This window comes from Prionailurus viverrinus, chromosome C1 (assembly GCF_022837055.1).
Source record: "Prionailurus viverrinus isolate Anna chromosome C1, UM_Priviv_1.0, whole genome shotgun sequence".
NCBI classification, from domain to species: Eukaryota; Metazoa; Chordata; class Mammalia; order Carnivora; family Felidae; genus Prionailurus; species Prionailurus viverrinus.
Genome location: NC_062568.1, coordinates 59791554 through 59810619, shown reverse-complemented (window position 1 = coordinate 59810619; position 19066 = coordinate 59791554). Strand labels below are relative to the sequence as shown.

General features: G+C 44.1%; 1 protein-coding gene across 5 annotated transcripts in view; it reads right to left on the bottom strand.

The window, feature by feature from the left end:
* The window catches only part of STK39 (serine/threonine kinase 39), a 311497-nt gene that overhangs the window by 248449 nt on the left and 43982 nt on the right, over positions 1 to 19066 (bottom strand). For 4 of the 5 annotated variants that reach the window (XM_047869279.1, XM_047869281.1, XM_047869282.1 and 1 more), the window contains exon 2: positions 3391 to 3503. In XM_047869279.1, the coding sequence (XP_047725235.1) occupies positions 3391 to 3503 (113 nt within the window). Of the gene's footprint in view, positions 1 to 3390; positions 3504 to 3630; positions 3656 to 19066 lie in introns of those variants that run through there. The other variant, XM_047869283.1, reaches the window with a different exon arrangement.

Genomic DNA, 19066 nt, shown 5'->3' with positions numbered 1-19066 from the left:
TACAGTACTCATTTCAACAATATAAATTTTATTTAAATTACCAATTTAAATTTAGCATCAATGATTTCATCTAATACTTCTTCCCTTCATTCTCAGAGACGATAGGTTCAGAAATCACGACCACCTGGGACGTCTGGGTGGCTCAGGCAGCTAAGTGTCCAACTCTTGATTTCTGCTCAAGTCATGATCTCACAGTTTGTGAGTTTGGGCACCACATCGGGCTCTGTGCTGACAGCACGGAGCCTGCTTGGGATTCTCTCTCTCTCCCTCCCTCTCTGCCCCCTTGTGCAAGTGCACGTGCATACATGCCTCCCTCTCTCAAAATAAATAAACTAAAAAAAAAAAAAAAGAAAATGCTAAAAAAAAAAAAAAAAAAGAAAAAAGAAAAGAAAACTCATGACCATTTGAACGCTTCATCAGCCAAACCTGAAATAAACTCCACATGACCACAGAATCTGACAGACTGTCCATCTGCCCTGTGAGTGTAAACCCCACTTTCCTATGGGAGTTGGGACAAGGGGGCAGGGACAGGACAGAGGGTAGGAAGTGGGAGGCGATACAGTTTCAGTAGGGGAGGCAGATGTTCTAACTGCCAGCAAATAGTTGATAACTGTGACTTCTATGACATAACACTCACAAGATAAGGATTCCAGTGGCCATTGTTTCTTACAAGAACAATGGCTTCCAGTTAACACATGGCACAGTTTGTGAAATGATGCAGAGCACTGACCTATACATAATGTGCACACACACACATACACACACAGGGAATTAAAGGATTATTAGGATGCCGGATGTCCAAACACTGCCAAAATGTGAACCCGCAGAGATAATAAAAGTACGAGCAACAGCAGTATTAAAAATCAAAAGGATTACACCAACTTCGCTCCACACAATCTCGTGTGCCAACAGCTGGGCCACAAAGCCTGGCAACATTAGGCAGTTTATACTGTAAGTTCCATTTCTTTTTGTTTGCAAAGGACAACATCCTAAAGAACCATAGCCATTCCCCGCCCCCCATCTCTAGAAATATCAAGACATCAAAAGGTCAAAGGTTCCAGGTTAAGGAAAGATCGACACAAGAAATCAATACACCTTTCAAATGAAAAGTGGATAATTATACACATATACTATGCTTTCTTAACACAACATGGGAACTAAGAGGGGAAAAAGAATGAGATAAATAAACTAACTGCTAATAAGCAAACTCATAACTCCTAAAACCTCAGATTAACGGAGACAAGCACAAAGCCAGAAAAGCCCCAGTCCTTACATGTGCAGCTATGCCCAAATTACAAGCACTATCTCCAAATGCCACTGTTACTGGTCCTGCTCTCAGGGAAACAGTTAAGGGCGTGGACTGCCCACCCTCCCCTCCATTCTCCCCCACCCTGCTGCCTCCACTAGGACCCTCCTGTAACTTCCATTGCTGGCAGCGGACTGCTGACGAGAAGCCAATAGAGGGAGAACGTGGAGGCCTGGGGCAGTTTGGGGCTTGGTAGAGATCAGGAACCACTGCGTCTGCCCAGAAGGCTGGTTCTGGAATTGTCAGACACAAATGCGCACAGGCCTCATACAGACCGTGTGTAAATATTCTGCTGGTACCAACAGGATGGCCATGGGACCTCCAACAGAGCGCCACAATCAAATACAGTCATCACGAGCAAATTTGTGAGTGGTATTTCCAGGCAGGGCATATGGAAATGTACTCTCCAATCTTTTTTTTTTTTTTAATTAGTGTGTACTCAGTATAGACTCAGAATCTGAGGACACGTATAAAGGGATCTTAGAGATTTTCTAACCCATCTCTCTTTCTAAATAGTGCAGTACAGTTAGATGACTTGACCAAAGGTAGAAAATAAGTTGGTGGCAGAAGCAGGACCCGACTCTCCCCACAGTTTGTTAAGTGTTTTTTCCACTTGGGAAAAGTGACCTTCAAAATTGGTCAGGTGACGAAGGCACAATTTTATTGGTCGCTGTGATCACAAGCAACAGAAGGATGCAGCAATAATTTCAGTAAGAGCAAAGCACAGCTGATATTTTGAAGAAGGTAAAAAGCCTTAAATACATGCAAATTCTGTGAATTTGGGGCGTTTTCTTCCTTCCTCCCTTCTTCCTTCCCCCTCCCTCCCTCCGTTTCTTTCTTTCTCTTTCTTTTCTTTCTTTCTTCTTTCCTTCCTTTCTTTCTGAAATTAACATTAAATCGTGGTAGCCCTTCCTTTAATCTGAGTTAGCTGGCAATCTGTCGCTTCAATCCCAGTGAAATCTATGCCTTGTGTAGCCTAATTTAAAATGTGAGGCCAAACAGATCTGGAAAAGTACAGCTTTATCCTTGTACTTAATTTATACTATAGTGTGCTGTAATTAAGCCTGAAATAAAAGCTATATTCTGAGTAAAGACAAAAAGCTCTTGTTAATGGCATTCCATTCCCAATGTAGAACACAACAAAAGGCTTCTTCATTTGGAGCCAAATGTCATTATACTTTGTAGCTTGTGTGGAGCTGTCGTACTAATATTTGTCCTGGGATTAGGGTTGGGGTAACCAATCAGTTAACTCCTCCACTGCAGTTTCCTATTATCCTCAAATAAATGGCCAAAAGGAAAAAAAAAGAAAAAGAAAATTGGCAGGCAGAAGGACAACTATATTTATGAGATTAAACTCTCAAACCCTTCACAGTTTGCCGGGCAACTAATAACCATTTGCCAAGCTGTTCATTTAATAATGAGTCAGTTAAGCCAAGAGCAAATGTTCCTGCAACCAACCAGTGCTACTATAGTCATACCCACACTGAAAAGCTCCAATCATTTACGTAACGTACGTACTTCATTTAGAGTAAGAGGTACACGGTGCCACGTACGAGAAACAGACTGCTCTTGTTAGCCAAACCCAAGCCACCCTGCAGTATTCTGAATAACTGACATGTGTAGGTCATTTTGTAATTTCTGAAAGGCACAATGGCCGACAAACTGTTTGGAGAGTAATTCCTGTTTGTGTCATGATTCTAGACAGAGGGCCAGAAGCTCTCCACCTGGCTCGGCACTTGCAGTATCACGTGGCCTTAGGTCAGCTAACTGCGTCTGCTCCCTGCTTTTCCAAAATAGAGTGGTCAGCACTGAGACCATCCCCACCCTGGAATTATGAGGACTGAACAAAATCCTGCTTGTCAAAGCAAAGTAAGTCATACGCTATACAACACCATCATCAGGTACGATATAATTAAGCAGGGGAGGAAACACGGTGTGGGCTGCTTTCCAAGAAACACGTGTGTCCAAATAGGAGCGAACACCAAGCTGCCTTTGCTCTCCTTTCTCCTGTTTCTCTGGCCCATCTCCACACACCCATAAGTGACGAGGAGCAACCAGCAGGGATCCTTCGCTTTTTTACTTACTAATAGCTCATCCATACTGGTCTGGCATTTTTCCAAGTTGATCCGCTTTATGGCTACACGTTCTTGCCTGGGCTTGCAAAGGGCAGCCTGGACCACAGCAGTAGCTCCACTGCCTGAAACGAAATAAAAACAGCATCAGCTATCAAGGGGCATGCTGTCTGGTTAATGTTCGTCACCCCCTTCATAAACAAATACCTATTTTTTTAAAAAGTCTTCTCCTCAAGGTATTCAGAACATTACCTTTTGACATCTTTGTAAAGAGTTTCTAAATCTGAGAATAATCCTCTGTGGGAGAAAAGGGAAAATGTGGACTGTTCTACAGGCTACAAAAACAGTATCTGTACCCAGGAGGGCAACCCACATCGAAAAAGCCCACTTTCATATGGCAGGTGTATTGCCGCCCAGGACAAAGGCTGACCAAGTGACGGGTCTGAGGTCACAGGGACAAGAGACATGAGCGTCTGAGCACAACACTGCGTGGAGGCCATTACCATCCTTGGCTCCCAGTATTCTCTAACTCCAGTGCCCTTAAAATATCTCAAGCTCTTCTTCCACTTCAGCCCAAGCCAAACCACTACAGCTTGAGCTACTTCAGGGTTTCCACGAGATGCTGTGACAACTTATCTGCTCTGAGTGTTCTTTGAGCTTCTTTCTTCTGCGCTTGCTCTACAATTAGAAGAACAGGAATCAACCCAAGTATTCTCGTGTTGAAAGCACGACTTTCAAGGATGCCAAGCGAGTGATGCAAATGTGTAATTACAAAAGCTCTCGGCATTCATATGAATTTCCTATTTCTAAGGTTTCATGATCGTTAGCTAATGCACTCAAACTCCTAGGAGACAGAGTCATGTCATTATCCATATTTTATAAGAGCAAAATGTAGACGTGTAGTGATTTGTGGCAGAGCACAAAGAGCTCCTAATCCGATTTATATTCCACAGGGGCAAAAAGACCTCTGGGTTAAGGCATCTCACTTCTGCAGAGAATACCAAAACCCTCCTTCTGATCACATAAATCCTCTACCCCTGCAAGACTGCCAAAGAGAGAAACAGCCTAGGTCCAGGACTGTGTAAAAGAGGGTCAGATCTGACCATCTACCTTTCTCCTTAAAGCCTTTCTTCCAGGGCTACTTCTCGAATGACTCATCAAATATCATAAGATGTGGGCGGGGGCAGCTTTGGGCAATACAGAAGGGAGATCAGTATTCGCTTTCCTTACAGATGTGACAGACAGGGATGACATTTCTAGTACAAGTCAACGCTTTCCCACGCCAAGGAAGTGCCCAAGTGGGTGTCTTCAGAGCTGAGATTCTGCCCTTTCTTTCCTCCTGTGGTCTCAACATCAGCTCTGGCCCCCTGACCTGGTATCCCAAGCAGATCACCCTAAGCTCCAAAACTTCAAGACTTCCATTCCAGGAAGTCCAACCTGTGTTCATTGGGAAAGAAAATCTCCATATACTAACCACCCCCTGTATGGTATCTCTACTCATGCAATAATTGTCATTACAAGCCTGTTCACTTTTTGTTCCTAGCCTCATTTTATATGTGAGAACACTGGGACTTGGAAAACTTGCCCACGCAGCCAAGTGCCTGGGCCGGGGTCTGAGTCAGTCTGCCAGACTCCAAGCTCCATGCTCTTCCCTGCTTCCCATAGGCCAGCGCCCACGTTTCCCTTCCTCACTTGTCCTGGCCTTATAGGACCATAAAAAAATGTCCTCCATGCTTGAACAAAAGAGAAACCACCTAGAGGGAAGATTCAAGTGAGCCTTACTCTCTCGTTCAAGGACAGAGTGCTGTTGTCAGAGGTCGTTAAAAGGGCCTCCCTGTCCCTAATCTCACTGCCTGCTCCATCAGCTTCTATTCCAAGTCCTACCACGTCGGCCTCGGCCCTGCAGATCACAGCATGCTGGGTGCAATCCAGAATGCTCTAGATATCAGAGCCAAATACTACAAAGAGCCCTGCTGATAGCAAAGTGTACTTTCCAGTCAAGGTCTCCAGAACAAGAGACCATCACTGGCGGAGCCACAGAGAAAGTGATAAGTAGCTGGTTAGCACTGGGCCTGGTATCCAGCAGAGAAATCAACAAACGTCTTTAACGAGCTGCTGATGGGAAGCCATTCTCAGCTCTACCTGTTGTAAAACCCTCCCCAATTCCACTCTCCATCCTTAATCCACATCCCTGAACACTTCAAAGCAGTGGAACTGAAAAACAGGAAAGATGAAAACAGATTCCCAGAAGGGATAACACAAGTGCCTGTAAAAGGGGACTGCCTCCCATAGTCTTTTAAGTCCTTGACTATAAAAAAAAAAAGTCTCCTGCCTTCCACAGACATATGCAAGCATGTGGACAAAAATAAGAATTCTGGAAAGAGAGGCAGCGGTAAGGAAAGTCTTGTATAGAGTTGAACAACCTCAGAGTTGCTATTACTTAACTGTGAGTGGCTGGAAAACAAGTGGCACCTTCTCATCTCTAGAGAGAATGCACCTGAGATGACTGTCATAGCATGAACACGTGCAACCACCCACTGGTCGATTTAGACCTCTTTGACTCCAAAGATTGCCTTCAACCACAAGAGAGATCAAGAGCAATGAGAGAGGGGCAGGAAGCCTTAAGGACCGTCAAGTCCAGTCCCTGGCATTACAGATGAGAAAGGGAAGGGAGGAGCACTCTCACCAGAAAGCACCCTGATCTGGACTTCTGTGAAAAATAAATTCCTGTTGTTTGAGGCACCCAGGCCACAGTGTTTTGTTACAGGAGCCCAAGCTGATTAATACAAAAAAGCCATCTTCATTATCCATCTACATCACTGCCCCACTATCACCTGTGGCAAATAATGCCCTACAAATTAGACATTCTCAACAGCTGCCTAATCGAGTTAAGCGCTAGCTAAGACAACATTCAACTGAAGGGCCTCCGGTAGGCCACAGTAGCTCCCAAACCTTAGGTAAGGAAGACCCTAGAAGAGAAGGTTCAATAAACATTCTATGCAACTCTGGTAACAATTTCCTGTTTCCTAATTTCTAAATCTCAGTTTCCTTAATGGGCATAATAAAATCTACCTGTGAGGCCTAATTACATCCCTGGAAACATCAACTCAATGAACATTAGGCTCTCTCTCTGCAATGCACTTCTGTACATGCAATGTAAAGGACATAGACTGTATCTATAGTTTGCACTCACCCCAGGGCAAAAGAGAAGGCAAAGTCGTTCCATGTCAGTACTAAGTATCATTCTGCTTACCAGGAAAATTCACTTGGTTTAAAGAGGGAAAGAGGAGGGCTAAGTTTGAAAACCAGAGGACTAAGTGATTTCTAAGGTCTGAGACAACATATTGAGTTGAACATAATAAAATAGAAGAATACAGAGAATTCTGAAATAACTATGAATATTCTATAGCTAAACTTATTACTTATAATGTACTTTGATACATAACCTAAAAATCATTTTTAAAAATCTCAATCTGGATTGCATGAGTTCATAACCTAGGCCTGCCACATACTAAATGCTTATCCTTGGGGGCGCCTGAGTGGCTCAGTCAGTTGAGCATCTGACTTCAGCTCAGGTCATGATCTCATGGCTCAGTTTTTGAGTTTGAGTCCTGCATTGCACTCTGCTTTCAGCATGGAGCCTGCTTGGGATCCTCTGTTCCCCACCGCCCTCTCTCTGACCTCCCCCCTCTCTCTGACCTCCCCCACTTGCCCTCGCTCTCTCTCAAAAATAAAATAAAAACATTTTTAAAAATAAAAAACAAACAAATGCTTATCTTTGGATGATTTACTTAACTTCTCCATGCCTCAATTTCTTCATTTGTATGATGGGCTCACAGGGCTCACAGGGCAGCTATGAGGATCAAATGAGTTAATGCATGGAAAGCCCTTAGAACCGTTCCTACATAGGAAGTACTAATTAAATCTTAAGTAAGTATACTATTCAGGGAAATCCCTCCAAGTCAACTGGTGTCCTGCCAATTTGTTGTTGCAATGCTACATATTTCATGATGTTGGTGTACCATAATTTATTCAGCCCTTCTTCTATTGATCAGTCTTCTCTCTATTTCCAGTTTTCTGCCCAATATGAATAATGTAGCAATAAAGATCTGGTACTTTAAAATATATGTATTAGTCTTTTTTTATTAAAAAAATTTTTTAATGTTTATTTTTGAAAGAGAAAGAGCATGAACGTGGGAAAGGCAGAGAGAGAGAGGGAGACACCGAATCCGAAGCAGGCCTGAGGCTCTGAGTGGTCAGCACAGAGTCGGATGCGGGGCTCAAAGCCACGAACCTCGAGATCACTACCTGAGCCAAAGTCTGACACGTAACCGACTGGGCCACCCAGGTGCTCCAAAAATATATGTTTTAGTCTTTATGTTAAAGACTTATATATATTAGACTAATATATATTTCCTTATGTTAAAGTTAGGATGTGGTCAATTGTCCAGTAACCTCTCCTCATGAGTATGTCAGGATTTTTTTTTTTTCAACGTTTATTTATTTTTGGGACAGAGAGAGACAGAGCATGAACGGGGGAGGGGCAGAGAGAGAGGGAGACACAGAATCGGAAACAGGCTCCAGGCTCTGAGCCATCAGCCCAGAGCCCGACGCGGGGCTCGAACTCACGGACCGCGAGATCGTGACCTGGCTGAAGTCGGACGCTTAACCGACTACGCCACCCAGGCGCCCCATGGATTTTAAAAATAAACAAAATAGATATGTTAGCCTATAACATGAATGGTGGCCAGTGGAAGGAAGCTGTCATCACATCCTATTTAAATGAGGAGCACCAAGCCAAAACTTTTAACAAGAGTTTGCCCATCTCTTAGCACAGGAAAGAACTCTTTAATTACACTTCCCTGTCCCTCCTCAGTGAATAGTGTCCAGAGCTGTATCAGGCTTTCTTTTTGGATGTGCTGGTTGGTGGTAGATAGTAAACCAAACAAATGGCTTTGGTCCGGCAGATGACTCCTTCCAATTCTCTGTTTATCCAACTTACTCTATGTGTTCTATTTATATCATGTGCCCAACCTCAAAGCCCACGAGGCCAGTCAAGGTCACACGAGAGCCAGAAGCTGGCCAGTGAGTGAATGGACACACACGTGAGTTCTGCAGGGGCACAGCTGCCATTCTGCCTCCACTAATGTCACCACGGAAGCTTGCTGACCTAGCCACCAAGATTCCAATTTTTGCAGAGAAGCTGAAAACTCAGAATTTTGCTTGAGATCTCCTAATATGATAAGGTTAGCAATTAATGTTTTTAAATACAAAAGCATTACGAATCACATAAAAGCTTGCTGCACTCTGTATTTTGCCTCCCTGTGTTACTACTATTTGGCTTCAAAGGTGCACCCTTCCTTACCTGATGGTCCAGTTTTTAAATTATTAGCTTACACATATGAAGTTGCCATTCTTCCAGAACAAAAATGATCACATGTGATTCAACGTAACATATGCACATACTCAGGACACAGGCCCAAACTGATTTACTACATGTCACCATGTTACCATCCACCTCGTCCTACTATTTCCCACAAAGAGAAAACTCTCAGGGCTATTTGCCTGTCATTTGGTGCATCCTATGTGAAAGGAACAGCACAATAAGCTCTCAAGTCAAACACACAGAACAGAAACAATGAGACAGGGGTTATGTGTAATTTGCTATATGGATTCCTTAACAAAACAAGACACTACTGCTAAGCCTGTGTGTATAAAGGGTACAGATTGCATGTATACACCAGGCAGCACACAGCAAGGCCACATTTCTCAAGGAAGCTACAAGCAGGGGACCCTCCTGAGTTATGGATTTCTGCCTCCATCAAAAGAACCAGTTGGTAGACCCACCTTCTGGGATTGCTAGAGGAGATTCAGAGCTCACACAGAAGGGAGGAAGGAAGGGAGGAAGGAAGGGAGGGAGGAAGGAAGGGAGGAAGGGAGGGAGGGAGGGAAGAAGGGAGGAAGGCAGGACGGAAGGATGGACAGGCAGGCAGGCAACCAGGGTGAGGTGGAGAAATGACCACTGAGCAAATATCCTTACCTTTCACCACTGATCTGGACAAACTACGGTAACTTACCCGAGAAAGCCTGGCTTGTTGGAACCTTTAGAGGTCACAGACCTCACCAAAGAAAAGCAGCACTTGTATATAACTCAGCAAGAACCATCTGATAATGCCACAGAAAAACAAAAAGTAGCCTGGGGATCTGATCTTAAGAGAGATAGAGGGGAACTGGGATGTGGAATCAAATTGAAGAGAATGTCAATAAACTCACCTTGGACCTCAAGCTACATCTAAAGCAACAATTAGGGGAAAAAAACAACAACAAACAAACCCTGTACTACACTTACTAAATTCAGAAAGTACATGGATTGGGATTACCTGATATAAATAAAATCAATAATAAATATGGGGGGTGTGTAAGTAAATTCTAGGCATCTGGTTAAAGAGGAGTGGTAAGTACACGATGAGGAATTATTAAAAAAAACAGACTCCCATTGAATTCAATATGATTCATACTGGGATTTGCTCATAGACATTTTTTGTTTTCTTAATGATATACAGTAGATTCAAAAAAAGCACTCTTTGAATATGATTACTTGCCAGTTTAAAAAAAAAAAACTTTTTAAAACTTTTTAAAAAACTTTTTAAAAAAAAAAAAGTCTGAAGAGCACTCATTTAGGGGTTAGACCCCTTAAAAGCTTAAACTCTTCTAGGATTCTAGCCCTGATGCTGACTTGGAGGAAATGTCTTTCTCTGTGAATGTGCATTTATTTGCTAAGAAAAAGAACATCCTCTTTCCAAGGGGCAGGTGCTTTTGACAACCTAGCCCCAGGGATTGGTGGGGAATCGCCTGAGACCTGCCTTCTCCAACAACCGCAGGTGAGTTAGTCATTTCCTCTCTGCTCCCGAGGACCAGGACCGGTGCGGCCTCATCCTAGCACTTCCACGAGCCTGGAGCGCTCTTCCTCTGCCATATCACTCCTCGAATCAGCCCTTCCTATGAGGTCCCTGCCTGGAGCAGGAGGCCTTCAGTAAGCGTTTGCTAAGTGAATCAAAGCTCACGTCAACCCATCCCTGGGGAGGCCACCTATCCACAAGGGAGGTGAAGCTGTGTTCTACACAAAGAACACCAGGCCCTGGCCAACTATACAATGTAGAAGCGAGGAGGAAGTGCAATTTTACTCAAGTTGTTATCTCTGAACCGCTCATCGTGTGTGTTCTGAGTAGACAGTCGGTGGATAGTGGCAGTTAACTTCAAGAACAGGCCTAGGGAGCCTATCTGCCTGAAGGCATTTCTGATCCGCAGAACACCTGTTTTAATTCTGGAGTCAAATGTCACAGGAAAGCTCATACTGAAGAGCAGTGTGCCACCAGAATGGGTCAGGAACCTCGGTTTTTAAAAACTGAATCCCCGGGCCACCGATCAGCACAAAGGAGCTACACAAAATGAGGCAAAAGCTAATACAGTAGGGCCTCTGATGATTCCACCTGAGAATAAAGTAGTGACATAAAACACGTAACAGTGCGAAGAGGTGACGGAGCCACCAGCAGTCCTCCAAATCCACCCCAGGAACCACTGCGTCAGGCCCTGGACTGCAAGAGGGACACATTCCTGCAGAGCGAACTGGATTTTTTATATTCATTTAAAGGTCGAAGTCAAGTCCTTGTCCCCTGCAAACCCAAAGCCCCATGATCTGGCAGGATTGAAAAACTTCCTGTTCTGCTCTGAGGGGGCAATTCAACCCCTCCCAGCAAAACCCACTCATTCTACTGATTAAATCAATCAAACGGAAGCCAACATTCCACAGAGGAATGTCCACTGCTATTCATACAGATAAACAGATACACCCACTGGCAAAGGCCAAAAGACACAAGTGTCCTGTTCTAACAGGGTGTCTCCCATTCCTCACTGCTCCAACCTTAAGCCACCTGGAAACGGGAAAGGCTGCACATGAAAAAGAAGGGGCTGTCTCTACTTCAAGGTCAGTCCCATCCATCCTATGTCAGCTATACGCATGTTGCCTTTGTACGAACAAGAAAAAGGAACCTCTCTAAATGGACACCAACCTGGATGTGTCAGGCCTGACAAGTGGACAATGCACAATTAAGGGAAAAAGCTCCTTTCTCCCAGTTAATTGCATCCTAGCTCACTGGGCTAAACAAGGTTGGCTGTTCAGCCTCCAGGGGCAATGTACAACCTTGGTGGCCTTGGGACAAAGATTAGCATATAGCACCCATCCTATAAAAAAATTAGTAAAATTTGTTTCTAGACCCCAGGAAAAGCCCAGACCTAAGAAACAGCCCCATGAGAAGGCCCTGGATTGGGGTAGATTTTCTCAAAGCCTCTGAGACAGAGTAACTACATCAGGAACATCTAAGATGTCTGTTTCAAAAACAGCCCATATCCAACCTATTGCATCAGAATGATTAAAACTGGAGAGATATGTGTCTACTTAACAAGCCTCTCTGGTGAGCCCCCTTTACAATCAAATTTGAAAAACATGGTTTCTGGGTATCAGCTTGCCTCTCCCCTCCCCTGCCAGGACACAGGAAGATTTATCAGTCAGGGGCCAGTTAGAAATATAGAAACAATGCTAGGTATTGCAACTGATACTATTTGATATAAACAAATGAAAAGACTGAGTAATAGAGCAAAACTGCAGGAAGTAGCTCCCACCGCTGGAGGTGGGGAGGGGGGCACAGTGGGGAATCAAAGGGAGGAAGTGGGGTTATCAGAATCTAACAGTTGAGAGGAGGAGACCCACAGAGCTGGGACCAGACCTCTGAGGGACAGGTGGCTGGCCTCTCAGGACCCTCTGTGAAGGTCCACGCAGGGCTGGGACTCAAACTTCTGAGGACGGCCAGGTGATGGCTTCTCCAAGGGGTCCAGGAGGTTGGTTCTAGGATGTAGCAAGGAGCTGGAGACAGGTACCAACGGTGGCTAGCAGAGTGAAAGACCCTTTCTGGAATGAGGCTGACAAGCACAGCAAAGAAATGGAATGAATCATGTCCCTTCTGCCTCCTCCAGCCTCCCAGAAGCCCTGCAGCAGCCCCTATTAGCAGAGCTTAACCAGGAAACAGTAAGCAGAGGAGGAATGTAGTTTGCTGAGTAACAGCCCAACACACAAGCCCATCTAGGAAGGTCTGTCTGGTGCTTAGAGACAATCACTTAATAAGGAGCCAAGGGAGTATGATGTCCATCAGCTCCACCAAGAGGTTGGTGCCTATTCCAAGCTCCGCCTAGCAAGGGCCAGCCTTGTTCTTTTAATTCTCGTTCATTCTGTTTCCAAACACAATTCCTAAAATGACTCTTAATATCTAACACTCCCAAAATGTTCACTCTGTACTTACAACCCTAACCCAACCCCATTCTATTTTTTTTTTTAACAATCAGTTTTTTTTTAAACTTTATTTATTTTGAGAGAGTGGGGGCGGGGGAAGGGCAGAGAGAGAAGGAGAGAATCCCTCTGCAGGTTCTGCACTGTCAGCAAAGAGCCCAATGTGGAGCTCAAATTCGTGAACCGTGAGATCATGACCTGAGCCAAAATCAAGAGTCGGATGCTTAACCAACTGAGCCACCCAGGGGTCCCTTGCCCCATCCTATTGTCTTTTGGTCACGTAGTAGTTATGAGTGGGGGTCTAGGGCCAGACAGCCCTACCAGCTATATGACCTTAGACAAGTTGCTTTGTACATCTGTGCCTCAGTTTCCTTAATTATAAAAAGGAAATGACAATTGTAACTACCTCACAGGATGGCTGTAAATATTACATGAGATAATACATAAAAACATAACAATATAAATGAATGTGTCTGGCACATAAGTAGCTAATTATGTTTTGACTGTATTATCAACAGTATGATTATCCCAGACACCTGGATAGAAACTAGATCTACTATAAGTTTCTTTAAAAAATGTCTTTTTATCCCCTTCCCCTGGGATCACCTCTGCTCCCACAGAGCCCCGATACTTAGTTTCCTGTGAAGTTAACTTCACCTCTTGCAACCCTATTCCTGGTAGCCAGCACTGACAACTAATTTTTATGCTACAATGATTGGGTGTACAGAAAATTATGCAAGGAAATGATTCTTTGTTCAAGATCCACTTCTCTGGTAAATATCCATGGCTACCACATCCATGAGGCAACAAGTAACGATTCTCCTAGCTCAAGGACAGAGGGAAAAAAACGTCCACTCATGTTAATGCCACCCCCCCACACACACACCTCTCCATCTGATTTGACTTTACTCATAATCCCACTCCTGTTTTTCTGGTCTCCCCTGGCAACCTGAGGTTCTCCCCCAAGATATGCCACACGAGAGGAGGTAAGGGCAACCCTAAAGGGTAGAGGTCTTCCTGCCCTTTTCTCTTGACATGCTCTTCACCTAGACAGTGGGGGATGATGCCACAGTCTGAAACGACAGCAGAAAAGAGGTACGAGGGAGTGCTAATTACAAGAATGCCAAGGTTGAGAGTGGTGGAAAGCAACGTCTCCTCAATCCCAAGGGGCCCAGAGCATAGCTAAGTGACAAAGAAGATGAAGAAGTGACCCACAAAGGGCACTTCTCACCACTAAGGCCCTGAGGGAAGCAGCAGCATGCTGTCAATCCCTGCCTCCACCGGCGGAGTCCACGCGTCCCCACAAGGAAGCGCCTGCAAGGATCCCATGGTGCCATCAGGGGGAGCCTGGTGGGACATGAAGAGAACTCTCCCTCCCCTGGTTTTGAGGCTGGGGGCCAAAATATTAGAGAACTATGTAGGAATTGGAAAATGTGCAGACAATAGAGGGGTCACCTGGGTGTCCCATGAAACTGTAGATGCTGACTCAGGAGATCTGGGGCGGGAGCTCCCGGGTGATGTGACACAGCTGCTCCATGGACCACACTTTGAATTGCTAGAGCACAGGGGAGGCAGCTGACCCAAATCACCATGAAGGTGCCAGGTGCCCAGCTCCTAACAAAGGAGCAGAAAGTCTAGGAGCCTCCCAACCCACCTCCCCATACCCTGTGGCTGCCTGGGAAGCGCAGCATAGGAAAGCATATGCCCGGGGAGTCCAGGATAAGAGGCACCAACCAGCCTGGGGAAGGGGCTCCCTGGCCGGCAGGAGTCCAGAGAGAGCAAATCCCTCTCCAGGGAACCCTGCTTAGTAACTGTATGTGTATTTAGTTCTTCAGAAATGAAGATTCAACACTCTTCTCCTTAACATTGAAGTTTATTATTTGATTTTGCAGGTACATTTTCAGAAACTGGCTACAAATGAAAGATGAGGCCAACTCTACTTTCTTGCCTCAGGAGACGAAGTGTAATTTAACTTCAAAACTATTTCCAGCAACTGTGGCTGAAATTAACTTGGGCTCCAGTTACCTGGAAATGTATTCCATTCATCCAAAAAACATGATTCCCCAAATATTATGGGTAACTAAGGGTACACAGTAAACAACGGTGAACAGCCAGATCACTGTAAATGCTTGTATTTCACATACGTTAAAGAATTAAACTTTATAGTAACACTACTATGTCTGAATTCAACATATACAGATTACCTGGTGTGGTATTCCAAGAAAAGGGATGATTACAAACAGTAACTTTGTTTCTTGGGAGTACTTTCTCCGGCACGAGGCACGGGTCCCCAGATCGACCACCACATCTCTAACTGGAAGCAGATGTGTGGTCTGCAGAGGGCTGCTGAGGATGGCATGAGCTGCAATATGACGTGTAGTCATCCACTTGGCACCTTGTTCTAAACAGCTAGACTGCTTTGATTGGTACGTACTTGTTAAGTTGATCTTCTAAGAGAGAAACTCCTTCATCTCCTTCCTGTGTCGTTTCCTCAACAAATGATAGGAGGTGTTTAGTTTTCTGTTTGCCGTCAAGTTTGTGGTTAACTAATGTCTCCCTACCTTGAACTCTAAGCTCTCAGAAGGCAGTTTACCTGCGTTCTTAATGTGCTTTGGTTCACTGTCAAGACGACCTCTCCTGCACATAATTTAAGAAAAACCTATCGGCCAGGGCCTCAGGTCTAGGCTCCAAGCTGTTAGCCCACCAGCGCTAGTGTATGGACCAAAGTCCTGAAAACGCCCTGTTTCACATTCAGTCCCCTCGTGTATCCATTAACTTCACATTACTTCACCCATACCAGTCCCAGTCAGGACACCAAAATGGCTACAGAGGTTCTAACAACTCCACTGGCATTAATGGGAATGGAGTGGGAAGAACACCCAAAAGCGCATGATCTACCAACTGTGCACAACTGCAACAGTGCCTTCAATACACATAGAATAATAGCATCTTGGAGTTGAAACAAACTTCAACTTATTGCTCGATCACATGACAAAGACTACATGTCTGTTTATTTATTTAAAAGACTTTATCGAGCTTCTAAGATACTGGCCACTATTTAAGTTGCTGGAAAAGAGGCAGAGAGCAAAAAGTGTGTGCCCTCCAAGAGTATACATTTTTGTTGAAGTGACAGGCCTAGACCATTTCAAAAATCATGAATAAGATTTTGATTCTGTGATAAGTGCTATGACAAAATAAAACATATTACAGCATTTTGTGGAAAGATCATTGGAGCTATGATGGGCAGGGAAGCCTCTCTGAGGTGGTGACATCTGGGCTGATGAGAAGGAGCCACAAAGATCTGTGGGTGGAACATCCCAAGAAGAGGGGCGGCACATGCAAAGGGCCTGAGGCAGGAAATGAGTCTGGAGAGCTCAAGGGACAGAGAAAAGGGTAGTGTGGTTGATGGAGAGGGCAGGTGGAAAAAGAGATGGTCAGACCAGTAGGCAGGGAAATAAACACAGAAGAGAGCCCTACAGGCCAAAATAAGTGCTCTGGAGAATTTTGGCAAGAACTACTAGCTCACATTTTATAATGCTCATTCTGGCTACTCTAACATAAGGTTGTAAATGTGAGGCAAGAGCAGATGCAGCTTGATTGGTTAGGCAGTTGCCAGAGATGTGCAGGCACAAATTAATGGCCAAAGCTAGGGTGAATGAAGAGGAAAGGGAGAAACGTGACTGGATTAGGGATCTATTTGGAGGTAGAGCCACAGGATTTGCTGACTGATTAGATGTTAACTCGGCGGGAGGAGGGGGGAGGAGGGGGAGGGCATTTAGGAAGTAAAAAACTGCACGCATGATCACCTCCACAATAATCATCACTGCATTTTATAACAAATAGACTTGATTCTTTGTTCACCTTCACCCTTTCCAAAACCCTACCACCAGAGCTATCCCTCCACCCGAACACATTCTGCTTATTCCCGAGGATAATTTAAAAAGCTTGGGCCACCATGCATGTGCTCAACCAACCTCCAGTCAAGAACACGAAGGGTGAGGATGCAGGGGCCTGATGTGGAAACCAGGCTGCGCCCAGCCCCCATTTACAGGGAAGAGGCAAGCAAGGGAGGCGGGTGCGTTTCCGCATATTCAAGAGATGTTTTCAGGGAAAAAAGAATTGTTCAGTCTTTTCCTACAAATGAATATTTGTGTGTACTGCCTCCTATGAAGAAACATTTTTTAAAACCAGAAAAAGAAATATAAATATTTGGTATTTGGAGGCTTTTTTTTTTGTCCATCCCACTCTTTTTCTTTTGGAGGCTCAAAAGAAATAATTAACCAGCCCAATGAAAGCTTTCTTCCTCCCTTCTTTATAATTAAACCATGCTAAACAGCAATGACAAAGAGTATTCTAAGTAATTTTTTAAATCTCATTACCCAAACACAACTATTTCATGATTGCATGAAATACTCCTTATTCAGACACACACACACACACACACACACACACACACACACTCACATACATGTAGTCATAATAATTATGGCTCCATGTTCTGTTGTTTTCATTGTGAGTTAGACTGTAAACATTTTTTCATGTTTCTAAATTTTTTTTAATGTTTATTTTTTTAGAGAGAGAGCAGGGGAGGGACAGAGAGCGAGAGAGGGAGACAGAATCCTAAGCAGGCTCCAGGCTCTGAGCTGTCAGCACAGAGAACCCCGATGCAGGGCCCTAACCCACAAACTGCAAGCTCATGCCCTGAGCTGAAGTTGGACACTTAACCGACCGAGCCCACCAGGCACCCCTCATGTTTCTAAAACATGTTTATAATTACACTAGTTGCAACACAACATCCCAACAGGTTACTGAACCATAAACTATCGCTGTTAGCCCTAAGATTGGGCACTCGAATCCTCAGTTTTGTATAATAATTTCAAAGGGATAACCCACCTTTGGTGCAAATAAAAGCTAAAACAATGCCAAACCCAGAAGCTTCAAGGCTCTTATAAAGTCACTGTAAACTCATTAAATTGCTTATAAAATCATTTATCTGTCAATGATTTGCCAAACCAAGTGAGTAAAAAGAAATACATCAATTTCATTGAGGGATTATTTACCTAGGATACTAGACTAACTCACAAAGCACAACAGGAAATGGGCTGAACCTGCACCCTAGAGTGTGCACTGTCTTCGTTTTTGTTTTTTGTTTTGTTTTGTTTTGTTTTTTAATGAGTGAATGGAATACGGACTTAGAGGATCATCGCCTTCTCCGCACTTCGATTTTGCCAAAGTCTTATCAGTCTTCACTAGGTATGCGTCCACAGATGAAACACTGCAGGAGACAGCTCTGAATGCTTTAAGCACAGTCCTACCTTAAAATAGTTTTCCTGTATTTAAACATGTGTGGGTAACTACATAAATATATGACACAAATAAATGTCATCTAGAGAGAGAACACCATCCTGTATTCTAAAGGTATCTTTTCTTTAAGGCTTCCTAACCCCTCAAGGCATGGCTAAAAAGTGTGGCATGCTATGTCATCGCCACTCTCCCAGCTGTCCCCCAGAGTCTTTGCTCTGGCATTGTATTTTAGGCAGTGCTAAAAGTAGCAGAGGGGCAAGGGGAGCCTCAGGGGGCTTTAACTTCAGAAAATGTTTAATATACCCCTTGATACTCTGACACTTAAAGGGATGTACCGCGTAGCAGACAGGAGATGGGGCTGACACGACTCAAGTTTGTTCTCAGCTTTAAAAGGAAGCCAGCAACAGCCTCTCTGTGGAGACTCCCAAAAGCCTAGGACACCAGAATGTCACCTTTTCCATGTATTTTACTCACTATCCTTAGCCTGTGAGTCCAACCATTTCAGAAGAATGTCTGAAGAAGAAAAAGAGATGGCATTCTACAGGCAAGATCCCATCATGGGACCCCTTAACTCAATCCTGGATAACTAAAACAACTGTTCAGTTTTACACACTGTATCGTACTTCAAAGTCACTGGTAAGAACCACCACTTGAAAGAATTCCATGATGATTCCCTGTATTTTAGCATTATGTCAATGCAGAGTTTCACATCTTCTGCCAAGACTTACACTGGACAAAAAATCCAAAAGGACGTCCAAATTCTTTGGACAACTGGTATTCAGCCATATCCAGTATTGCTTGAAATAGTGAAGCTGTCAGCAGGGTCTTGGAAGTGTCTGGGCTATGAGAGTCTCTGGACATCGTACCATGTTTCACGATGGTATCTGACATGCATTACAATTCCTCATACTCTCCAGAGAGAAGCGAAGTGACCAAGCAGGGCCAATGAAATAAGTGTTCCATTTTCCATCTACCTTAGTTTCTCTCTTGATCTTTAAAGTAATATTTTCCTGGGTTTTTTAAATCTATGTATCAAAAACTCTG